Consider the following 19,123-nt stretch of genomic DNA (forward strand, 5'->3'; position numbering starts at 1 on the left):
GCCTGGCCACTGCCTTGGGCTGGGGTCCCTTGGGTCCTAGTTCCAGGGATTATTCTCCAAATTCCATGTGGAGGGCAAACTGGACCCAGCCCCTCTCTCAGGGCAGGCCTTTCCTAGATGAGATTACAGAGCCCAGAGACTGGGGCTGCCCCTAGATTCCCCTGTCTGTGTCCCACTCAGCCTGAATCAGACCCCCTCTGAGCGTGTCCCCTTTGCCCCACTTCCTTCATCTCCTCCCCACCCCCTTCAGCCTCAGGTGCCGTCACACCAGTGTCAGCACCTCTCTGGCCTCTACAGAGGCAGCTCAGCCTCGGCCCCAACCTCCTCTCCAAGGTGTGCCAACCCTCAGGGTCTGACTGCTGCCTCTTCTTTCTTAGGAAACCTCTGCCCCAGCCCCAGCGGGTACAGGGGCCTCTCCAGGGTGCTGGAGCGCCTCTTGTGTGCCAGATACTGTGTAAGGCACTTTATTTACTTCATTGTCTCGGTCAGTCTTCACCAAACTCTGTGAAGTAGGCATTATCATTATCCCCATTTAACAGATGAGGAAACTGAGGGGAAGCAAGTTGCCCAAGGCCACCCAGCCCTTAAATGGCAGAAGTGGGATGTGTCCCTAAGTGCTCAAGTGCATGGGCTTTCCACCGTGTGCTGAGAGAGCAGGGGCTTGAGAGCAACACAAAGAAATAGCTAGCCTGACCACTCTGAAGGCCAGCAGCCTCAATGGCTGTGATACCCCGCCGCCCCACCTCAGCAGAACCATCGCAGCACAGCTCACAGCTCTGTCTGCGTTGACACTCTCCTCGACCGGCAGGTGGGGCCCCACATCCTGGCTCTGTTCCAGGCTCAGCGAGGGGTGATGGTGAAAGGATCTTTTTGTTCCAGGATCCACTTTGCCCCCCTCCACAGCACAGCCTCCCTCCCAAGCATAGCGGGTGCATCAGGGTAGCCTGCAGCCAACCCCGGGACATTGTGAGAATTTGTTCATGACTCAGCTCATGTTCTGGCTTCTCTGCATTGATGTATTCGCTCACCCCATATTTACTGAGCACCTGCTGTGTGCCAGACCCCGAGCACAGCAATAGGAATGCAAAGATGGTGAAGACGTGGTCGCTGCTTCCAAGGGAGGAGAACAGAGATCAGTGCCACCATCGAGCACAGAGGAACAGTGAACTCTGTGGTCAAGGAAAGAAGGCTCACGTGGACATGGTATCTGAGCCTTGAAGGATGAGCGTGGTTTCATCAGATGGAAGAGGCCGGGGTGGGAGAGGAAGGTGTTCCAGGCAAGGGTATCAGCGTGGGCAAAGGTGTGATCATGTAAGAGGGTGTGGTTCTGGTGCCAGAGCAGTGGGTGTTAGGGACGCTGGTGAAGGACAGGACTAAAGAAGTGGGCTGGGGGCTTCCCTGGTGGCGCAGTGGTTGAGAGTCCGCCTGCCGATGCAGGGGACACGGGTCCGTGCCCCGGTCTGGGAGGATCCCGCATGCCGCGGAGCGGCTGGGCCCGTGCGGCTGGGTCCGTGAGCCATGGCCGCTGGGCCTGCGCATCCGGAGCCTGTACTCCGCAGTAGGGGAGTACACAACAGTGAGAGGCCCGCGAACTGCAAAAAAAAAAAGAAAGAAGTGGGCTGGGCTGAGGTCAGACACCCTGTATACCTGGTCTGGGAAACAAGATTTAGCCTGAAGGCTGTAGGAGAAACGTGCTGGTGATACAGGATGAGGGATCGGGGAGAGAGAGACTGCAGGAAGGGAGATCAGTCAGGAGTTCATTACAGCGGATGGGAGAAGGAGGCTGGTCATACCTGGCTCAGCTGGCTTCATCTGCTGTTTGTCTCTCAAAATCCTGGTTACGTACACAGCTCTGCCTGGCCCACCTACCCTGGGCAATGAGTTAAGTGTGGGGACTGTGTGTTGAGGCCCCCCTCCGTTACTTGCAGGAGCTCCATGCCTCAGACCCTGGGCTGCAGGGCTGCAGGGCAACGATGCGCTTGCCAAGTGAGCCAAGAGCAAAATAGCATTTGACCCAGCAGCCCCTCCCGGGGCCTGGCTGTCTGCAGCCAGAGGCAGGGGCGATGCCAAGCCGCTCCAGTGTTTTTCATCCATACCAGGGCCAAGACCTGGTGACCAGGCAGCCAGAAAGAGTTCCAGGAGGTACAAGGCAGGGATTTGGGGGATGAGGAGGGTCACAGCAGAGAATGCTCTGGGGAGATTGCTTTGTGTGTACAACCATTTGTTTATTCCTTCCTTGAAGAAAATGAGCAGTACTGCTGAGCGGATAGGAGCAAACATTCTGGAGGCAGGCTGTCTGGGTTCAAATCTGGACTCTGTGCTTTGGGAAATTCTGTGACCCTTCTGTACCAGTTTTCCCTTATTACCCGTGGAGTTAATGTGAGGTTTAACCTGGCATGTAGCAAATGCCCTATAAATATTATTATAAATATTATTCTTTGACGATGTACTTCTATTCCAGGAACAAAATTCCCCTATTGCTCTTTAATTATACTCCAGCCTGTCTCCAGGAGAGACTGTAGTGAGCTCCCTGGGGATAAAGATCATATCTTGTTTGTCTCTCTGTATCCACAGCGCCTTTGCTAAATGAATGCATTTGCTAAATGAATGAACCAGGAACAACTTATGACCTTTAGGAGACTGCAATTAATGAGCCTTTACCTCTCTCTCCTTCCCACATGCGTTTGCCCAAGCTGTTTCCCTCACCCAGACCTCCACCACCCAACTTCTCCACCAGCATTTGGAATGTGCAAATCCTATTCGTGCGTGCCTCACACCGTATGCTGGGGCATGTCTCCCCCATGACACTGAGCTCCTTGGAGATGGGACTGGAGGGCTACTCCATGCTATGCCCCAGGTGCCCCCCCCACAGGATGTGTATTTTGTGAACCACTCTGTGTAAGCTACAAAGGAGAAGACCTGGCCCCTGCCCTCAGGGGGCTCACCAGTCCTGGGTGGACAGAGGCCTGGGATGCGCATGGGGGCTTCAGCGGTGAGGCCCTACATTCTAGGCTGCAGAGTTACTGAGGCAGCCTTGAGTGGGTCCTGCACATCGGTTGTTGCCCGGCTCCATGTCTCTGGGAGAACCCAGGTCTCGTGCGGCTCCCAAATATTCACTTTACTGATAGTCACCTGCGCCTGCCTGGCTCTCTGCTTCGATTCACTGTTAACCTGGGAATTTGCAAACTCTCTCCTTAATCTTTAGGAGGAAAACATTCTGATAAACACTCAAAATTAGCAGATATATTCAAGTGAAATTCTTTCCCTGGAAGTAAAAAATAGGGCCATTAATGTCCACAGTAGATTGATTTTAAACAGCCCTGGGGAGACAGCAGGAAGCGGGGATCCGAGGAAAGTGTTGAGGTACCTCCCCACGAGGAACTGCAAACTGGCCTCTCTGGAGCTCCCTGCTGCCCCTGCCACCCACGGAGGTGTGCGCCCCGGGCCCTACTTGTTCTGAGCCTGCCTCAGGACATTGTTGCCTTTTGGTGTGAAGGCTGCCTCCTGAGACCCCCGATTCCCCAGGGTGAAAAATAGACTTGTCTCAGGACGACTCTGCGATCCCATCTGTTCATACAGTTCGTTGGAGCCTTTGGGGAGTTGGGTCAGGGGCTCAAGGGCACCCCAGGTTTCCTGCAGGAGGCAGGTGTGGTGAGACGGTGAGCAGACAGCAGGGGCACCATGTGGACATGATGAGCCCGACTTGGGAACTAGATAGTCTCTGGTTGTGGTCCTGACTCTGCCACTCGATAGCTGTGTGACCTTGGGCAGGTTACTTCACCTCTCTGCATCTTAGTTTCCTCATCTGAACTATAAGAAAAACCCTTTCCTCCCTCAGAGATTTGGCATTAGGACCCAACGACATCAATCAGAAAGGGCACTGTGCGTGAAAGGTAACATTTCAGGGCAGCAACAAGCCCCTCTGGGGCAGGATGAATGGATCATGGAGACCCATAAGTCCTAACTTCCCCTTCCAACCTCAATTTCCACTGCTTTCCTTTTTATTTATTGTTGGGGTCTTAAATGAATGTTGGGGCCATTGGACTCCTCCTCTGCCTGTGCCTTTGAAACCAAGCACCGAGCTGAAAGGATGATCTCCTGCCCACCCCATCCCTCATTCTCGAACCCCACCCAGGTCCTTCCCACCAACCAGCTATGAGCTATGTTGGTAATACATCCTCCCAGAGTCATGGTGAGGTTCCTACCATTACCCCAATTTTATAGATAAGGAAACAGGCTCCCCTAAGGAAAGGGACTTGCGTAAGATTTCACAACCAGTGAGTAGAGAAGCCCATCGGATACAAACTTTAGAGCCCATGTTCCTTCCACTTCTCACACTGCCTGCACTCATGCAGACTCCTCCTCCAGCCTAGAATTCCCTCCCTCCACCTCCGCTGTCTCCATCCTTCCCGCTTCGTGGTTCCGTTCACCTGTAACTTCTATGAGCCCTTCCTCACTTTCTCAGATTTCTTCCTCCTCCAAACTACTTGTAAAAAGTACATTTTTCTCTGACTCTAAAAGAATGTACATTAAAAGAGAAAAGATATGCAAGTATAAAGAAGATTAAAAACCACCTAATATCCCGCCACCCAGAAGTTTCCAGTCTTTTCTCTGCATATTTGCATATGTGTTTGTGTGTACTTTTCCCCCAAATTTCTATAGGACTTTCTTGCTCCTACTTTTCTTTTGGCCCTTATAACTTTCTGACATCTGTACCTGTCTGATTCGCTCTGCCAGACCGTGAGCCCTTTGAGGGCAGGCTCTGTGCAGTGATTCGGGTTGCCATGCACACAGGCACCCAGCTCACAGCTGGCTGCAGGGAAGGAGGTGGGTCAGAGAAAAGGAGAGATCATCTTCTTAGCTCACTGCTTGGTCCCAAAAGTGCAGGCAGAAGAGGAACAATCATTTAAGAGCCCAGCAATCAATGAGAGGAAGTGTGTGCCACATATGCCATTTTTTACTTTTCAGCTTAAGACATACACACACAATGAGGAGGCTCATTCTAGGAAGGCTGGAACTGCACTGGAAAGAGGAGAAGAGGAACCTGGATTCACATCCCAGCTTCCCCTCTTTCTAGCTCTGTACCATTGGGCACATCAGGCAAACTCTAAGCCTCAGTGTTTCCATCTGTAAGATGGGGATACTAACATCTTTTTATAGAGTTGTTGTGAGGATGAAGTGATGAATACAAACAACTTCACACAGTGCCTGGCATGAGGATGGCCCGCATTGAGTGCTAGCCCCCCTCCCTTCCTTCCTCCCAAACGATTAAAGATGTCTGTTACCAACCTCCATTTATTACAGACCTGTCATGTGCTAAGCACTGTGGAGCTGAAAAAGATGCTCTTCCTGCCTTAAAATCCCGCTGGGGATAAAAGACGTACACAGGAGCTGATTAGAGAAGAAGGTAGTCCATTATAAGGGCTAAATGAACAGCCCAGATAATGCTGCAAACTGAGTTAGAGCCGAGGGAGTTCAGTGTGTGCTGGGGTCCTCAGGGAGGCCACAGATGTGCTTCCCTCCAGAAAAGTAACAGCCTTTGCAACTCTGGAAGCAGTCAAGGCCGAAGACTGCAGCGATGAGCTTATCTGGGCTGTGGCCACAGAGTTGGAATTTGTAAGCTTGGGTTTTTTAATCTGTCCCACATGACCAGCTTGTCCATAAACTACAGCAATCTGGTGGTTAGGGAACATGAGGTTAGGTGGAGTTGAGGGAGTGAAATGAAACCATAAAGATCGGCGAATAGGATCATAGGGAACTGGTGATTATATATCCATCAGGGTCCATTCTGTTCTGCTCCTCAGCAGAGGACAAAAGAGAATTTCATCAGGCTTCTTTCCATCCCTGTTTTTGTCCATCCTGTTTTCCTGGCAAGAAATTTATCAGAGGTATGGCCTGGGTAATCACAGTGAAGCAATGCAGCATAGTCATTAAGAGCATGAAGCTTTGGAGTTAGACAAATCTATTTTCTTTGCTATTTGCTGGCTGTGTGACGTTGGGCAAGTTACTTAGCCTCTCTTAGTCTCACTTTCCTTGTCTATAAAGTGCGGACCTCCTTCATATGGTTTTTTTGAGCTTTAAAATAGATAATGCTATTGCAGTGCTTATCACAAGTGCTTATAAAAGTTCAATAAATGTTAGCTGGTTTTACTATTATTAAAGTAAGATCTGCATGAAGACAGAACAGATTGATCTTCCCCAAATGTGCATGTCAGAAGTACATACTTCATTGGCAGAAGGTTGCTTCTGGAAGGTTGAAAGGTGGCCTGGGTCAGGCGAAAGAGCACTGACAAAGTTGGCACCAAAATTCAGGTCACCTCGTTCAGTGTTTTTTGTTTTGTTTTGTTTTGTTTTGTTTTTTGCGGTACACGGGCCTCTCACTGCTGTGGCCTCTCCCGTCGCAGAGCACAGCCTCCGGACGCGCAGGCTCAGCGGCCATGGCTCACGGGCCCAGCCGTTCCGCGGCATGTGGGATCCTCCCGGACCAGGGCACGAACCCGTGTCCCCTGCATCAGCAGGCGGACTCTCAACCACTGCGCCACCAGGGAAGCCCCTCACTCAGTGTTTTTCAAAAAAATTTTTACTGTAATCCACAGTATGAAACAGATTTTACATCACAGTCCACTACATTTATGCATTGATAAGTAAGAGAAAAAAAAATTCACACAAAAAATACACATCTTGACCACATGCAATGCACATTGGTATTTTCTTCTTTTCTTTTCTTTTCAAGTGCAGTTGCAGTTTACTTGTTTCAGACCCAATTTTCGGGTCCCAATCCACAGTTGGAAAACGCTGTACGAAATGATTATGACCTTGGGAAAGTCATTTTCCCTCCCTGAGCTTTAGTTTTCCCAACTATAAGCCAGTCTTGATGCCAAACCATCTTCACTGCTGCTTGGAGTTGTGTCAGGAGTACTAATGAAGCCCTTGCTGTTTGGAGGGGGCCCATCCAGTTGCTGCGGGAGGGACAGAGATTGAGAAGAACAGTTTCTGCCCCCATGGAAGCCGCTTGGGGGCACTGGGGATGGGTCAGAGGGGTGGGGATTGTGGGGTTGCTTCTCCCCAAAGACACAGTGTGATGGAGAGGAAGGCAGTGGAGTGAGAAGTAACGGGTATTGTTTTTTCTGATTTGTGCCCCAGCAGCCTTCCTGACAGCGAGACGGGAGAGGACCCCAGGTACAGCCTTGGAGCTCGGTTGGAAGTGGGTTCCAATAAAGGGAAGGGGCTTGGAGAATTCCCTGGCGGTCGAGCAGTTAGGACTTCATGCTCCCAGTGCAGGGGTCATGGGTTAGATCCCTGGTCGGGGAACTAAGATCCCGCATGCTGCACAGAGCGGCCAAAGATAAAAAAATAAATTTAAAAAAAAAAGAAAGAAAGAAAAGTTGAGAAACAAAGCTATAAAAAGCGGAGGTGGGTATCCCCTAGGTAGACAGAAAATTCAGTCGTGTTGCTTTATGTTCAATGTGCTTTATGTTCTGGTCGTCTAAGACATCCAAGTGAAATAGATTGATGTGGCTCTAAGACCTTCAAAACCCTGCCTAACCACACCTCTTCCAAGACAATCGAGACACACTGGAGGTGGTGGGAAGTCAGGAGTGGGAGGTTGACTTGACCTTGGAAATCCGTTTAAGCTTCTGGCCTTCACTCTCCAACACCACAGAAGTTTCAGTTCCCCATACTTTCTCTGCCCTTTCTCCCATCTTGTCGCCAAGTGCCAGGGCATGATGACAGCCCAGACTCTCTAGCCATAGTGACCATAGTTCTTGAGCCAAAAATCAGGCCTCATGGTATGTGACAAGTATGAACGCATGGATGAACACAACGAGACGGAGTATTTGACACTGGAGCAGTTGGGGTCTGTCCAGGCTACGTGGGCACCACAGCTGACCACGTCCCTGTCGGCAGATCCCCCAGGCTCCACGGTTGTCTTCTGACAGGGACCTGGGGCTGCAAATCACACCTGGAGCCCTTTTCAGCTCTCTAGGTGCCACACTCAGTTCCATCGGCTGTAGGTTGCCATCCCCAGACTGCAGGCACCCATGGTGGCCTGCCCGGCCTCGCCTGGCTATGGTCAAAGCGCACTTCCTGCCCCAGATATTTGTGCAGCCATGTCAGCCCGTGACTTCGGCCAGTGCGTCCGCGCCCTAATGCAGAGGCTGGGTCTGCAGAAGCCACATGTTGGGCCTCATGCTCCTCTGACGTGGGAAGCACCACCCCCAACATGAGCCTACACCAGTGGCGCCTTCCCCCCACTGTCCCTCGTAACTTAACCAGGTCCCCTGAGGCCTTCCTCACACACGCCGCGTGTATTCAGGCAGCGGAGGCTTCCCCTGGGTGGCGTGTGGCTTTTGTGGCTGCAGTCTTGGTCTCAGGGATTATAAAGGCATTCACGCTGGGCTTGAGGGAGCTCAAAATGTCTATGGAGAACTCAGTCTACTCAGGTGAACCCTGAAGGTACGTCTTTCCTCCCCTGCTGCAGCCCAGAGCGGGAGACGGCAACCGACTCGGATATCAGGTACTGTGTCCCGAGAGCATCGCCCTCCAGGGCAGACTTCCTCAGAGGGGGTCTCAGGCCAAGGGAGCCACAGAGCTCTGGAAGGCAGCCCCCCAGGTCCAGCCCAGCTGCAGAGGAGGCCAGGGAGGGCGCTGTGCTCCATGCGGTGGTTCGGAGGCCGCCGCTGCTTCCGTGCGTCAAGCCGCTCGCTTCACACCAGATCAGTTTTGTCTGGTGGTCATCTTTTCCTTTTCTTTCTTTCCTTTTTTTTTTTTTGTCTTCAGAACCACATCACACTAAATGTGGGTTCCTTGACTCTTCATTTTTAAAAAGTTCCATTTGGAGTGTTGCCTGCTAACATCAAAGTCGAGTGGTTTGAGGGCTACTCGACGAAGGAGGAAATCAGGGTTCAAGTATTTACTTAGTTTGGTCACACTTTGGGGTCTTCCCAGGCTCTGGGTAGAGACTTAGGAAGGGCAACAGACTGAAGGGGTGGGATAGGGAGGGGTGGAGAGCAGGGAGGGGTTGAGGTCCCTTATCCCCCAGCCAGCTAAGACCCAGCACCCAAGCCTGCCTCGGGCCCTTGGGGAACGAGAGGCCACCAGGAGCCACTCAAAGCAGATTTCTGCCAACTGCACCTCCTCATCTTAGTGCTGCCCCCACCCCCTTGCCCCAGTTTAAGCCATCAGCTTGACAACCACCTCTGACAATGACCCCCTGAGAATACCTCCCTACTCCTGCCCCGCCTTTTCCAGGAAGAGAGGCCCCGTGGCCTATGCTTCTCAGAAACCATGGCTGCTAAATGCCACCGTGGAGGAGAACATCACCTTTGAGAGTCCCTTCAACAAACAACGGTAAAAGCCTCGAGGAGGTGGGTTGGGGGGCAAGCTGGGGGTGGGGAGCAATTGGTCATGCATGAGCCACTGCCCCAGCCCCCAAGCCCAGCCGGCTGCCTGCTCCTCCATCGATCTTACTCACCCAGCCATCCTGCTCTCCAGCCCCCTTATCTGGATTCCAGCCTGTTCCATATGGTCCATCTGGAAATGATCCAGATGTGCTGGGCATCAGGGCAGTCCAGCTCCCGTGGTTGAGAAGGCAGGAGGGGAGGGAGGTGCAGGAACCCTGGTGCCTTCTCTTGAGGTTGGTGAAAAAGCTCGCCCAGCCCTCCGTGAGTCTCCGTTCTTGTGCTTCCCTGCCCCCAGCTCCGCAGCTTGTACACAAATCCCTCCAGTGCTAATGACTGCTAACATCATGGAGCTCTTTCCAGGTGCTCTTGCTATGCATGACTTGCTGTAATGCTCACATCATCCCAGTAGGCAGGTACTATTATTATCCCCATTTTATAGATGAGGAAACCAAGACTCAGGAAGGTTAGGTAACTTTCCCAAGGCCACCCAGCCAGTAAGTGACAGAAATGGGTTTCAAATCCAAGTCTTCCTGACACCCAAGTACATGTCACCAAGACACTGTGATGCCTCCATGCACTCTGGCTGGCACCTGCCCAGGCTGAGAGCTGACCAGGGAAGTGTGAGGGGAGCAGGCTGGGCGAATATTTGACCAGCCATCATCGTTTACTGCCTAAGCAAACCAGCAGTGATTTTTCCCTGTCAGTGCTCCAAGCATGGGCTCTGGCTACAGTTTTTCCCACTGCACAGGGGCCCCAGGCCTTCTCTTGTCACTTATGTGGCTATCTGCTCCCATCCAATTTCATCTTTCAAATATTTAACTTTCTTCATGATGGTGTCAGGTGCTGCCCTCAGCTCTTTTCAAGCTCACGGGGTGTTTGCTTACACCCATCAGGAGGCCCATTAAAGCCATTGCTCCTCCTGGGCATGTCTGCCCGGAAGGTAATGACCCTCTACAAATGCCCAGGCCCACCTCTGGCCAGGCTGATCAGCTGTGTCCCCACCCACCCCACTGCAGGTACAAGATGGTCATCGAAGCCTGCTCCCTGCAGCCAGACATCGACATCCTGCCCCATGGAGACCAGACCCAGATTGGGGAACGGGTTAGTAGCAGCTTCCAGGGGCTGGTTCTCAAAGTTGGGGCCCTCAGCCTCCCCTGCTCCCCACCCATCACCATCACCATGCCCTGACATCCTTCTCAGGGAGAACAGGTAATGAGAAATGAGAGAGGGGGAAGGCTGAAGAGTTGCCTGCCGTGGGATCAAAATGATCTCCTTGAGCCCTGGGCTGGTGGCTGTCCTCGAAAAGTTTTCGGTCTTGCTTGGTGCAGAGGTCAGCTTAGCACTTTCCCAGGCTGGAGATGACTTGACATCTCCATTCATGCCCCAAGTATGTACTGAGAGCCCGCACAACACTGCGCTAGACTCAGGGTGGTTCTTCCTGTTCCCTCTCCGGGCGGGGTCCCTCCTCCATAAGCTTAAACAAATAGGATTCTTCTGTGGCTGTCCTCCTTATGTGTGATTTAAATCCACCCTTCCTCCATCCTGGTTTTCATGGGTCAGATGGTCCCTAGCACCTTGGGAATCATTCTCCCCACTTCTGAATGAATTTAGTAAACATGTACAAGTTCCCCTTCTCTGCCAGGTGAAGAGGGGGCAAAGAGGTGCATAGAGCCAGGCCTCCCTCCCAAAGAGCTCACAAGGAGGGGCCAGGACAGTCTCTCCTGAAGGGCTGTGAGGGCATGACCTTTCCTCCCCTTTGGCGGCAGGGCATCAACCTGTCCGGTGGTCAGCGCCAGCGCATCAGCGTGGCCCGAGCCCTCTACCAGCACACTAACGTCGTCTTCTTGGTGAGTGCACCAGCTGGTACCTCCTTAGGGCCCTCGTGTCTGGCTGCCACCTTGGCTCATTGCCTACACAGATGACAGTCCCACACACACCATCACCCAACAACCTCCCCCTCCAGGAGCAATCCTCTCCTGCCAGAGATATTACCTACCCATCTTATTGATGGAGAAACTGAGGCAAGGTTAGTCCAATTGACCCATGTGGATTTCGCACGGGGCTCTGCAGTAGCCATGAGGGGAGGCGAGTAATAATTATAGGCCTCCTCCCTGTAGGACAGCCCCAACCTATTAACATTTATTTAGCCCGACTATAAAAATGGCAAACACATGGAAGGTGAGTTACCACTTCACATCTCATGCCCAGAGCAGACATTGCTAATTGATCACAGCTTTCTTTCCCATGGAAACTTAACTTGGCCTCAGAATCCTTCTCAACACAGCACTCCAGTTAACCACTAGTAATCAAACATGAGATAAAACTTATCTATACCTGCCCTATTTCACGCCAAGTTCTGAGTGAGGTACCTTAGTTGATACTGAAGAATTCTAAAACCTAGCCCTTGGCCTCAAAGGTTGAGAGTCTGATTAGGGAGACAGAGCTTACCCACACTTAAGAGCCACAGCCCACTTGAAAGCCAAACTGTGTGACACAGACTGTGTCCAGGGAGACAACTGTGAGGGCTAGAGTAATCAGGGAGGGCTTCCTAGAGGAGGGTCTTGAAGAGTGAGTCAATTAAACAGAAGGAAAGAGGAAGCCCATTTGGACAGACGGTTAGAAGAAGGAACCTCAGGTCTCTGACCCCAGCTTTATTCTCCACCCTCCACTACTACTATGAATAACAGTTCACCAGACAGACAAGAGGCAGATCAGCACTCCAGGCAGAGGAAACAGCTTGGGCAAAGGCCTGGAATGGCAAATTCCCTGGAAACCTGGAGCGTAGGGAGCTTGCACAAGACAGATGAGAAGTGAGACTGGAAAGGAAGACTGAGCAGGTGGTAAATAAAGGGCCTGGATTAGTGTGCTAAGGAATTCAGACTTAATAAACTATAGGGAGTCAGTGGAGGTTCAGGAGTCAGGAAATGCTTGTGATTAGATCTGTTTGAGAGGCATAACTGATAGCCCCATTTCAAGACGAGGCAACTGAGGCCCAGAAAGGTTGGTTGCACTGTCCAGGACCACGCAGTGGGCTGGGTTCGTGTCAGTCCCTAAAACAGAGCTGGTGTAACTCTGGTGGTTTTTACGCTCACTGTTATCCCCTCTTCCCGCGTGTGTCCCTACCTTCTCCCTTCTGCCTAGGATGACCCCTTCTCAGCTCTGGATGTCCATCTGAGTGACCACCTGATGCAGGCTGGGATCCTTGAGCTGCTCCGAGATGATAAGCGGACAGTGGTCCTAGTGACACACAAGCTGCAGTACCTGCCGCATGCAGACTGGGTGAGGGGCCACAAGGGGGTCAAGCTGTGGAGGGCTGAGGCGGGAGAGGCAGTCAGACATCTTCAAAGGAGTCAATCAGATGTCTCAGTAGCAACTGCTGAGGGCCACAAAGCAGAAGAGATCAGCAATGGATGGCTTCACACAGGCTGGGCCAGTCAGGGAGACCCTGCATAGCCCAAGGGTTTGGTATCACCTAGAGCTGCAGACATCCATATCCTGACACGGGCCCCATGTGGGTACACACAAGGCTGGCACAAAGAAGTCTCAAAAAGAAGCAGACACTCAGTTCTTACCTCTGTTTCCTGCCCAGTTTGATGACTCACCCCCCCTAGCCTTGGGGAGTGCCCATTTGGAGGGGAGAGCCATCTTCCTGCCCACTAGTGCATCAGATTCAAGTTAGGATCCAATGGAAAATATGGAAACAAACAACGGCAGTAGTAATAGAAACTTCAGTATTACCAGTAGAATGCAACTTTGTGAAATCCCACATCAGTTAAATTCCCATATTCCTCAACATGAAGACAATAGTTACTTTTCAAATAATTGGAAAGCATTTAATTTTTAAGACGGAAATCATGTGACTTGTGAAATCTGGGTCTTGCCTGAATCCTACATAAATTTGTCTGGGGAAATTGAGGTCCTCCTAAGCTTCAGGTCTGTATTAATCGGCCCTGCTAATTCCCCCCAAATAAGTCTTCCTTCTACATGTGGTAAGATCTTCCCTCTACTGTGGAAAAAAAAAACAAAAAAGATCCAGATTTTCACAAAAAGATATTAAAGCAGAAAAAAGAAAAAAAATTAGATTTCTTTAAAAAGCTATTAAAGCAGGTACAGGTTCGTGTCTGAATTTTTGTGGTGATTCTGGTGAGACAATTCTTTAGTCCAAAGAAGGCAGACACAGAGGTGCCTGGTTCCTCAAGGTGTCAGTGAACAGGACTCCTGGGCATCCGTCCCTGAACCCCAGCATGGGGTGGGTGGGGGTGAGAGGAGCAGGATGAGTTTCTGAATTACTGATGGGTCTACATGAGTATAAAACATTGAATGTTTCAAATAAAATAAGTTTTATTGATTTCAAAGAGGCCACACACACTTAGACCAACAGGTGCTTTGCCAGACACGGGTGGAACATATCAGACCTGCCATGAGGAGGAGCTAAGGGTAATGTGCTATTAGCCCTTTCAGTGTATGGAAACAGCTCTCACTGCTGGAGTCCTTGGGGATAGCCAGACAGCTTGACCAGGATGCTCTAATTTGCTCTGCAAACCCTTCTATCAACCACGGGGCAACCATTGAGAATACACCCCCCACCCCGACCCAGAGGTACCAGACTCTAAATCCTGGAGTGTGTTGCTGAGGGCAGTGGGCAAGCTGGAGGCCGTTTGTGGTGGGGAAGAGATAGGTGCTCTGTGTACATCCATCTTAGAGCTCTCGGTCAGGCAGGGCTGTGGCCTCCTCCCTTCCTCCCCAGCCAGCCCCCCGCCAGGTTTGTTTCTGTCTTTCCAGATCATCGCCATGAAGGATGGCACCATCCAGAGAGAGGGCACACTCAAGGACTTCCAGAGGTCTGAGTGCCAGCTCTTTGAGCACTGGAAGACCCTTATGAACCGGCAGGACCAAGAGCTGGAGAAGGTGGGTGTATTTGGGGGGTCAGTCAGCCACCCCCTGAGGGGAAGGTTTTGCTAGAACCTGAACTCATAAAGGTCTTCCTGCCCTCATTGGCCCCAGGAAGCCCCCACACACACACACACACACAAAGGACAGATGTGGGAGCTGGGCATGAACTTGCTCCCAGTAGAGAGCCAGTACCTGTGCCAGCTACCCAAGGCAGAGTCGGGAGGATGACTTCCCCTTATCCTGAGATAGTCAGGTCCCATTGAGTTACAAAGCTTCAGATAACCAATGCAAACTGGCTAAGCAAAGAAAAAAAAAGGGTGGGTAGTTAAGGATTTAGTGGCTCAAGAAACTGGAAAGTCAATGCCATAGCTTCAGGTGCAGCTAGATCCAGGTAGTCAAGCAATATCATCAGGAATCTATTTCTCACCATCCCTTGGCTCTACTCACCTCACACTGGCTTCATTCTCATATAACAATGAGGGCCATTGGCAATCTCAGGTTTCCATTCTCCCAGGTCAACAACTCTGCCAGAAGGAAAGTGCCTCTTTCATGATAGTTTAGCAGAAGTCCCAGGGCTGACTCTTATTGGTCCGATTTGGTCATGTGCCCGCCCCAAACAAATCACTGTGGTCAGGGATGTGGAGTGTGAAGATTGACCAGTCCTGGGTCACGTGCACACCCCAGGAGCAAGGGAGAATGATCAGCCCCTGAATCACAGAGACTAAGAATAGGGGAGAGGCGGTCTCCCACAGGGATGTAGGGGTGCTAGTAGCTGATGAAGGGGAAGGAATAAATTCTGGCAGGCAAACGTGTCCATCTGGACCGTCCCCCAGGCAGTGGCAACCTGGAAACGGACACTGGACATCACTGGGGGTGGTTGCCCCCCTACCCTCCCTTTTCCCCTCTGCACACCCCAAGGACGTCGGCCAGACCCATCTGTCTTTCAGGAGACCATTGTGGAGCGAAAAGCCGCAGAGCCACCCCAGGGCCTGCCCCGGGCCATGTCCTCGAGAGATGGCCTCCTGCAGGATGAGGAAGAAGAGGAAGGTACAGACAGTGGGACTGGAGTGAAATCATGGCCTGAGGTCTGATCAACCTTGAGGAGACTAAGGTTTGGGGTTCCGGGAGTGGGGAGATAGTGTGCCTCTGATGAAATCCCATCCCATCTGTGTGCCTCAGTCTTTCCATCTGTAAGTAGGGCTGACACACACCCCCTGGTTCCCCTCAGAGGGGTGTGCAATGTGAAGCCACAGGGAGGGTTCTTGCGGCCTGCAGAGGAGGCGGCCGAGAGTGAGGAGGAGGACAACTTGTCGTCGGTGCTGCACCAGCGCGCCAAGATCCCGTGGCGGGCCTGCACCAAGTACCTGTCCTCAGCCGGCATCCTGCTTCTCTCACTGCTCGTCTTCTCCCAGCTGCTCAAGCACATGGTCTTGGTGGCCATTGACTACTGGCTGGCCAAGTGGACTGACAGCGCCCTGATCCTGAGCCCCACGTCCAGGAACTGCTCCCTCAGCCAGGTGTGGCCAGCAGCCCCAGCGCCGGGGCTGGGGTGGGGGGAGGGCTGAGCATGGACACCCCCGCCCCCCGCAGGACGCTGCCTCATTCTCTGCCAGGCCCAGGAGTGCTCCCTCAACCAGACCGTCTACGCCATGGTGTTCACAGTGCTCTGCAGTCTGGGCATCGTGCTGTGCCTTGTCACATCCATCACAGTGGAGTGGACAGGCCTGAAGGTGGCCAAGAGGTTGCACTGTAGCCTGCTAAACCAGATCATCCTGGCTCCCATGAGGTAGGCCTCTCCCCTGGCTGTGCTGGGCTATGGGCAAGTCATTGTTCTCTGGGCCTCAGGTCTCCCATCAATAAAATGGGGATATACGATCTCTGTCGCAGGCTTCTGGGGGTGACTCAAGGAGATGATGTGAGAAAAGTGCCCTCCTCGGTGCAGAAAGCAGAGGGAAACTGGCATGTACTCAGCCAGACATGGTGCTAGGAATCTTACATGGTTAGCTCATCTAATTGTCACCACAGCCCTTCACAGCGAGTGTCTGCAGGCTCTGCGTAAATGTTAGTTTCCCCTCCCTAGTCAGGTACCACCCACGGTTCAGCTCTCACCTCCCCTGCCTCTCTCTCTGCCCGCAGCCATTCTGCAGGTTCTGACCCCAGGGACACACAGGGAAGCTGTTCTCATCCTCCGTAATGGGATGGATAAAACCCCCAAAGGCTGCTTGGTGTGAAAGAGGTTTAAGGCTGTCGCAGCCCAATTGGCTGGCTAACTCGGTTTACAAATACAGTAGGCAAACAGCTTATCTGGCCCCTCCTCAATGCCAGACCTCACCATCTGCACTTTTTACTTTTCAGCCTTGTGAGCACTCTGTGGCCCACAGACATGGCCTCCAGGTTTACTTACCCTCTATTTGTCCAGATCTGTGGTTCTGAAATCCTCTTGTTGGGGTTGTGCCGGTTCTGGGTCACAGCCGGAGTGCTGACAGCTGGAGTGGCCTTGCAGGGTCAGCCGGCCAACAAGCTGCCCCGGGGCCCTGTCCCCTCCCCACCCTGGGAGAGTTGTCCCTCTGGAGAGAACTCTGTGTCCCTAGGAGGACACAGAGGGAGTCCTGAGTGTGTCGGGCAGAGCGAGAAGCTGAGAACGGTGGCAGAGGTCACACATGGGCTGTAGGGTCAGAGAGGCTGGGGAGGGGCCAGCACTCCTTTGGGTGGCCACCCGGATTCTCAGCGACACAGGCCAGATGTCTACAGACCTGCAAAGGCGCATGCCCCTGGGAAAGCAGACCTGGGGATGACCCCATAGACATTGAAACGAAAGAAATAACTGTCCTCCTTCAGTAAACAGGAAGGAAATCAGTAAACATATGAGTAACTGCTCCTCTGGTTACCTCTTAGGTTTTTCGAGACCACACCCCTTGGAAGCATCCTGAACAGGTTCTCATCCGATTGTAACACCATCGACCAGGTACACAGGACGGCGACGCATTTCCGCAGTTCAGAGAGGCCAGGCCCCCAGGAGCTTTTCCTGTCTGGCACTGGCTTCCCCAGATCAGAGCCTTGGGGTAGGAACCCAGTGGCCCCCATCTGATTATAATGCTGCCTCAGGACCTGGGGCCTCCCCTGGGAGACCCTCCTAATAAGGCTGAAGGAAACCACATCCCTTTGGCTTCCATCCAAGCCCACTCTGGCTCACAATAAGGTTGCAAACATACTCTAAACCAAGGTGACTGATTTTGTGGAGAATATTCATTTCCATTTAGCCTGTGTTCTTTATTTGCCATCATACTAGATGGTGAAAAACAAAGCTCTAATTCCTGTTCTCAGGGAGCCTACAGCATAGCTGCAGGGGTAAGACATGCACCCGTAATAAAGGAAGAGAGCAAAATATGACTCCAGGTAACACACTGAAGGCCATCAAATACCAAAACTCACCTCCCTTTCTCACCCTCCCCTCCTGCAGCACATCCCGTCCACGCTGGAGTGCCTGAGCCGCTCCACCCTGCTCTGTGTCTCAGCTCTGGCCGTCATCTCCTATGTCACACCTGTGTTCCTCGTGGCCCTCCTGCCCCTGGCTGTCGTGTGCTACTTCATCCAGAAGTACTTCCGGGTGGCATCCAGGTGATGGCAGCACTTGCCAGGGGGTGAGGGATGGGAAGTTCTTTGCAACAGGCACTTCAGCACAGTTATTAGAATCATCATCGTAGAAGCAGTAGAGTCGTGTCCCCCAAAACAATGGAAAATTGAAGTATTCATATTCCACTACCCTAATATAACCATCTGTCAGCACGCACACACTGCAGTTACTAGTTGAACTGTTTCCTTGGGTGATATGCTCAGGACTGGGATCGCTAGGTCAGGGTGTAGGCACGTGATTATGCCCTTCGTTCGTTTTGCCAAAGTGCTTCCCGGGAGGATTGTATGATTCCAGTGTCCAGGCTGACGGCTGATGCATAAAATCAGAGGGCACCTGATGTGAGGGGTCTTATGGCAACCAGACCTCCCAACCCACGTGGATCCAGAGCGTGGCTAGAAGCCTGGACTCGAGGGAGCCTCTCACGGCCTTTCGCGTTGATCACATTCGCCTTCATGAGCCTTGGAGCCACGCATGACTCTTTCCTACTCAAAATTGTCTAAGAATGTTCTCTTGGAAGTTCTTTCTGGGAGTGATTCTGTTAAGCTCATAGATTCAAAGATTTGTAGGGACAATTTTTAAGAATCTTTAGGCCAGTATGTCTCAAACTGCCAATCACAACCTATCAGTGGGTCATGAAATCGGTATCATAGATCACAACCCGTAACTTTTTTAATGAAATAGAATAGAAAATATGAGACTGTATTCACATAGTAACAGTAAGCTTTGCTTGATGAAACCTTTGTTTTGGTCATGTATGGGGGTGTGTGTGTACTGATTCGTGATACAAAATGTGTTTCTTACTAGGAGTTGTGGTCAGAAAGGTTAAGTACCTCTCTCAAGTACACAGAGTTTGTTAGAAATGAGTCAAAATACTGATTGGCTATGATAATAATAATTAAATTGAGATACATTTTGGCCACAATTACCCTGCCCACAAGGATCACGATTGGTGTAAACGGCTTTTTGCCTGGATGATCCAGAATCCCCTGGTACCCACATGGAACATAGTGCACTGATATTCACAAAATCACAGTGGCTTTTTAAACACCGTACAAGCTGATCTACAAGGTTCATTTCTTCTGCCAGAGAAACCACCCTGTTCCCCTGGCACCCACTCTGGCCCTGGGGACAGGTTGTCCAGGAAAGCTGCTTCCTGCATTCCCAAGCTGACCCCCTTGGCACTAATACACTT

The 19,123-nt window shown here is 51.7% G+C and overlaps 1 protein-coding gene across 11 annotated transcripts in view; it reads left to right on the forward strand.

Annotated features, from left to right (window-relative positions):
• The window catches only part of ABCC8 (ATP binding cassette subfamily C member 8), a 76,216-nt gene that overhangs the window by 47,105 nt on the left and 9,988 nt on the right, over positions 1 to 19,123 (forward strand). For 7 of the 11 annotated variants that reach the window (XM_049713179.1, XM_033416161.2, XM_033416156.2 and 4 more), the window contains 12 exons: positions 7,144 to 7,179; positions 8,483 to 8,518; positions 9,253 to 9,351; positions 10,421 to 10,505; positions 11,171 to 11,251; positions 12,546 to 12,683; positions 14,187 to 14,312; positions 15,245 to 15,344; positions 15,573 to 15,814; positions 15,911 to 16,083; positions 17,193 to 17,262; positions 17,758 to 17,915. In XM_049713179.1, the coding sequence (XP_049569136.1) occupies positions 7,144 to 7,179; positions 8,483 to 8,518; positions 9,253 to 9,351; positions 10,421 to 10,505; positions 11,171 to 11,251; positions 12,546 to 12,683; positions 14,187 to 14,312; positions 15,245 to 15,344; positions 15,573 to 15,814; positions 15,911 to 16,083; positions 17,193 to 17,262; positions 17,758 to 17,915 (1,344 nt within the window). Of the gene's footprint in view, positions 1 to 7,143; positions 7,180 to 8,482; positions 8,519 to 9,252; positions 9,352 to 10,420; positions 10,506 to 11,170; positions 11,252 to 12,545; positions 12,684 to 14,186; positions 14,313 to 15,244; positions 15,345 to 15,572; positions 15,815 to 15,910; positions 16,084 to 17,192; positions 17,360 to 17,757; positions 17,916 to 19,123 lie in introns of all 11 variants that reach the window. The other 4 variants (XR_004479886.2, XM_033416165.2, XM_033416157.2 and 1 more) reach the window with 2 other exon arrangements.

This window comes from Orcinus orca, chromosome 8 (genome assembly GCF_937001465.1).
Source record: "Orcinus orca chromosome 8, mOrcOrc1.1, whole genome shotgun sequence".
Classification (NCBI taxonomy): Eukaryota; Metazoa; Chordata; class Mammalia; order Artiodactyla; family Delphinidae; genus Orcinus; species Orcinus orca.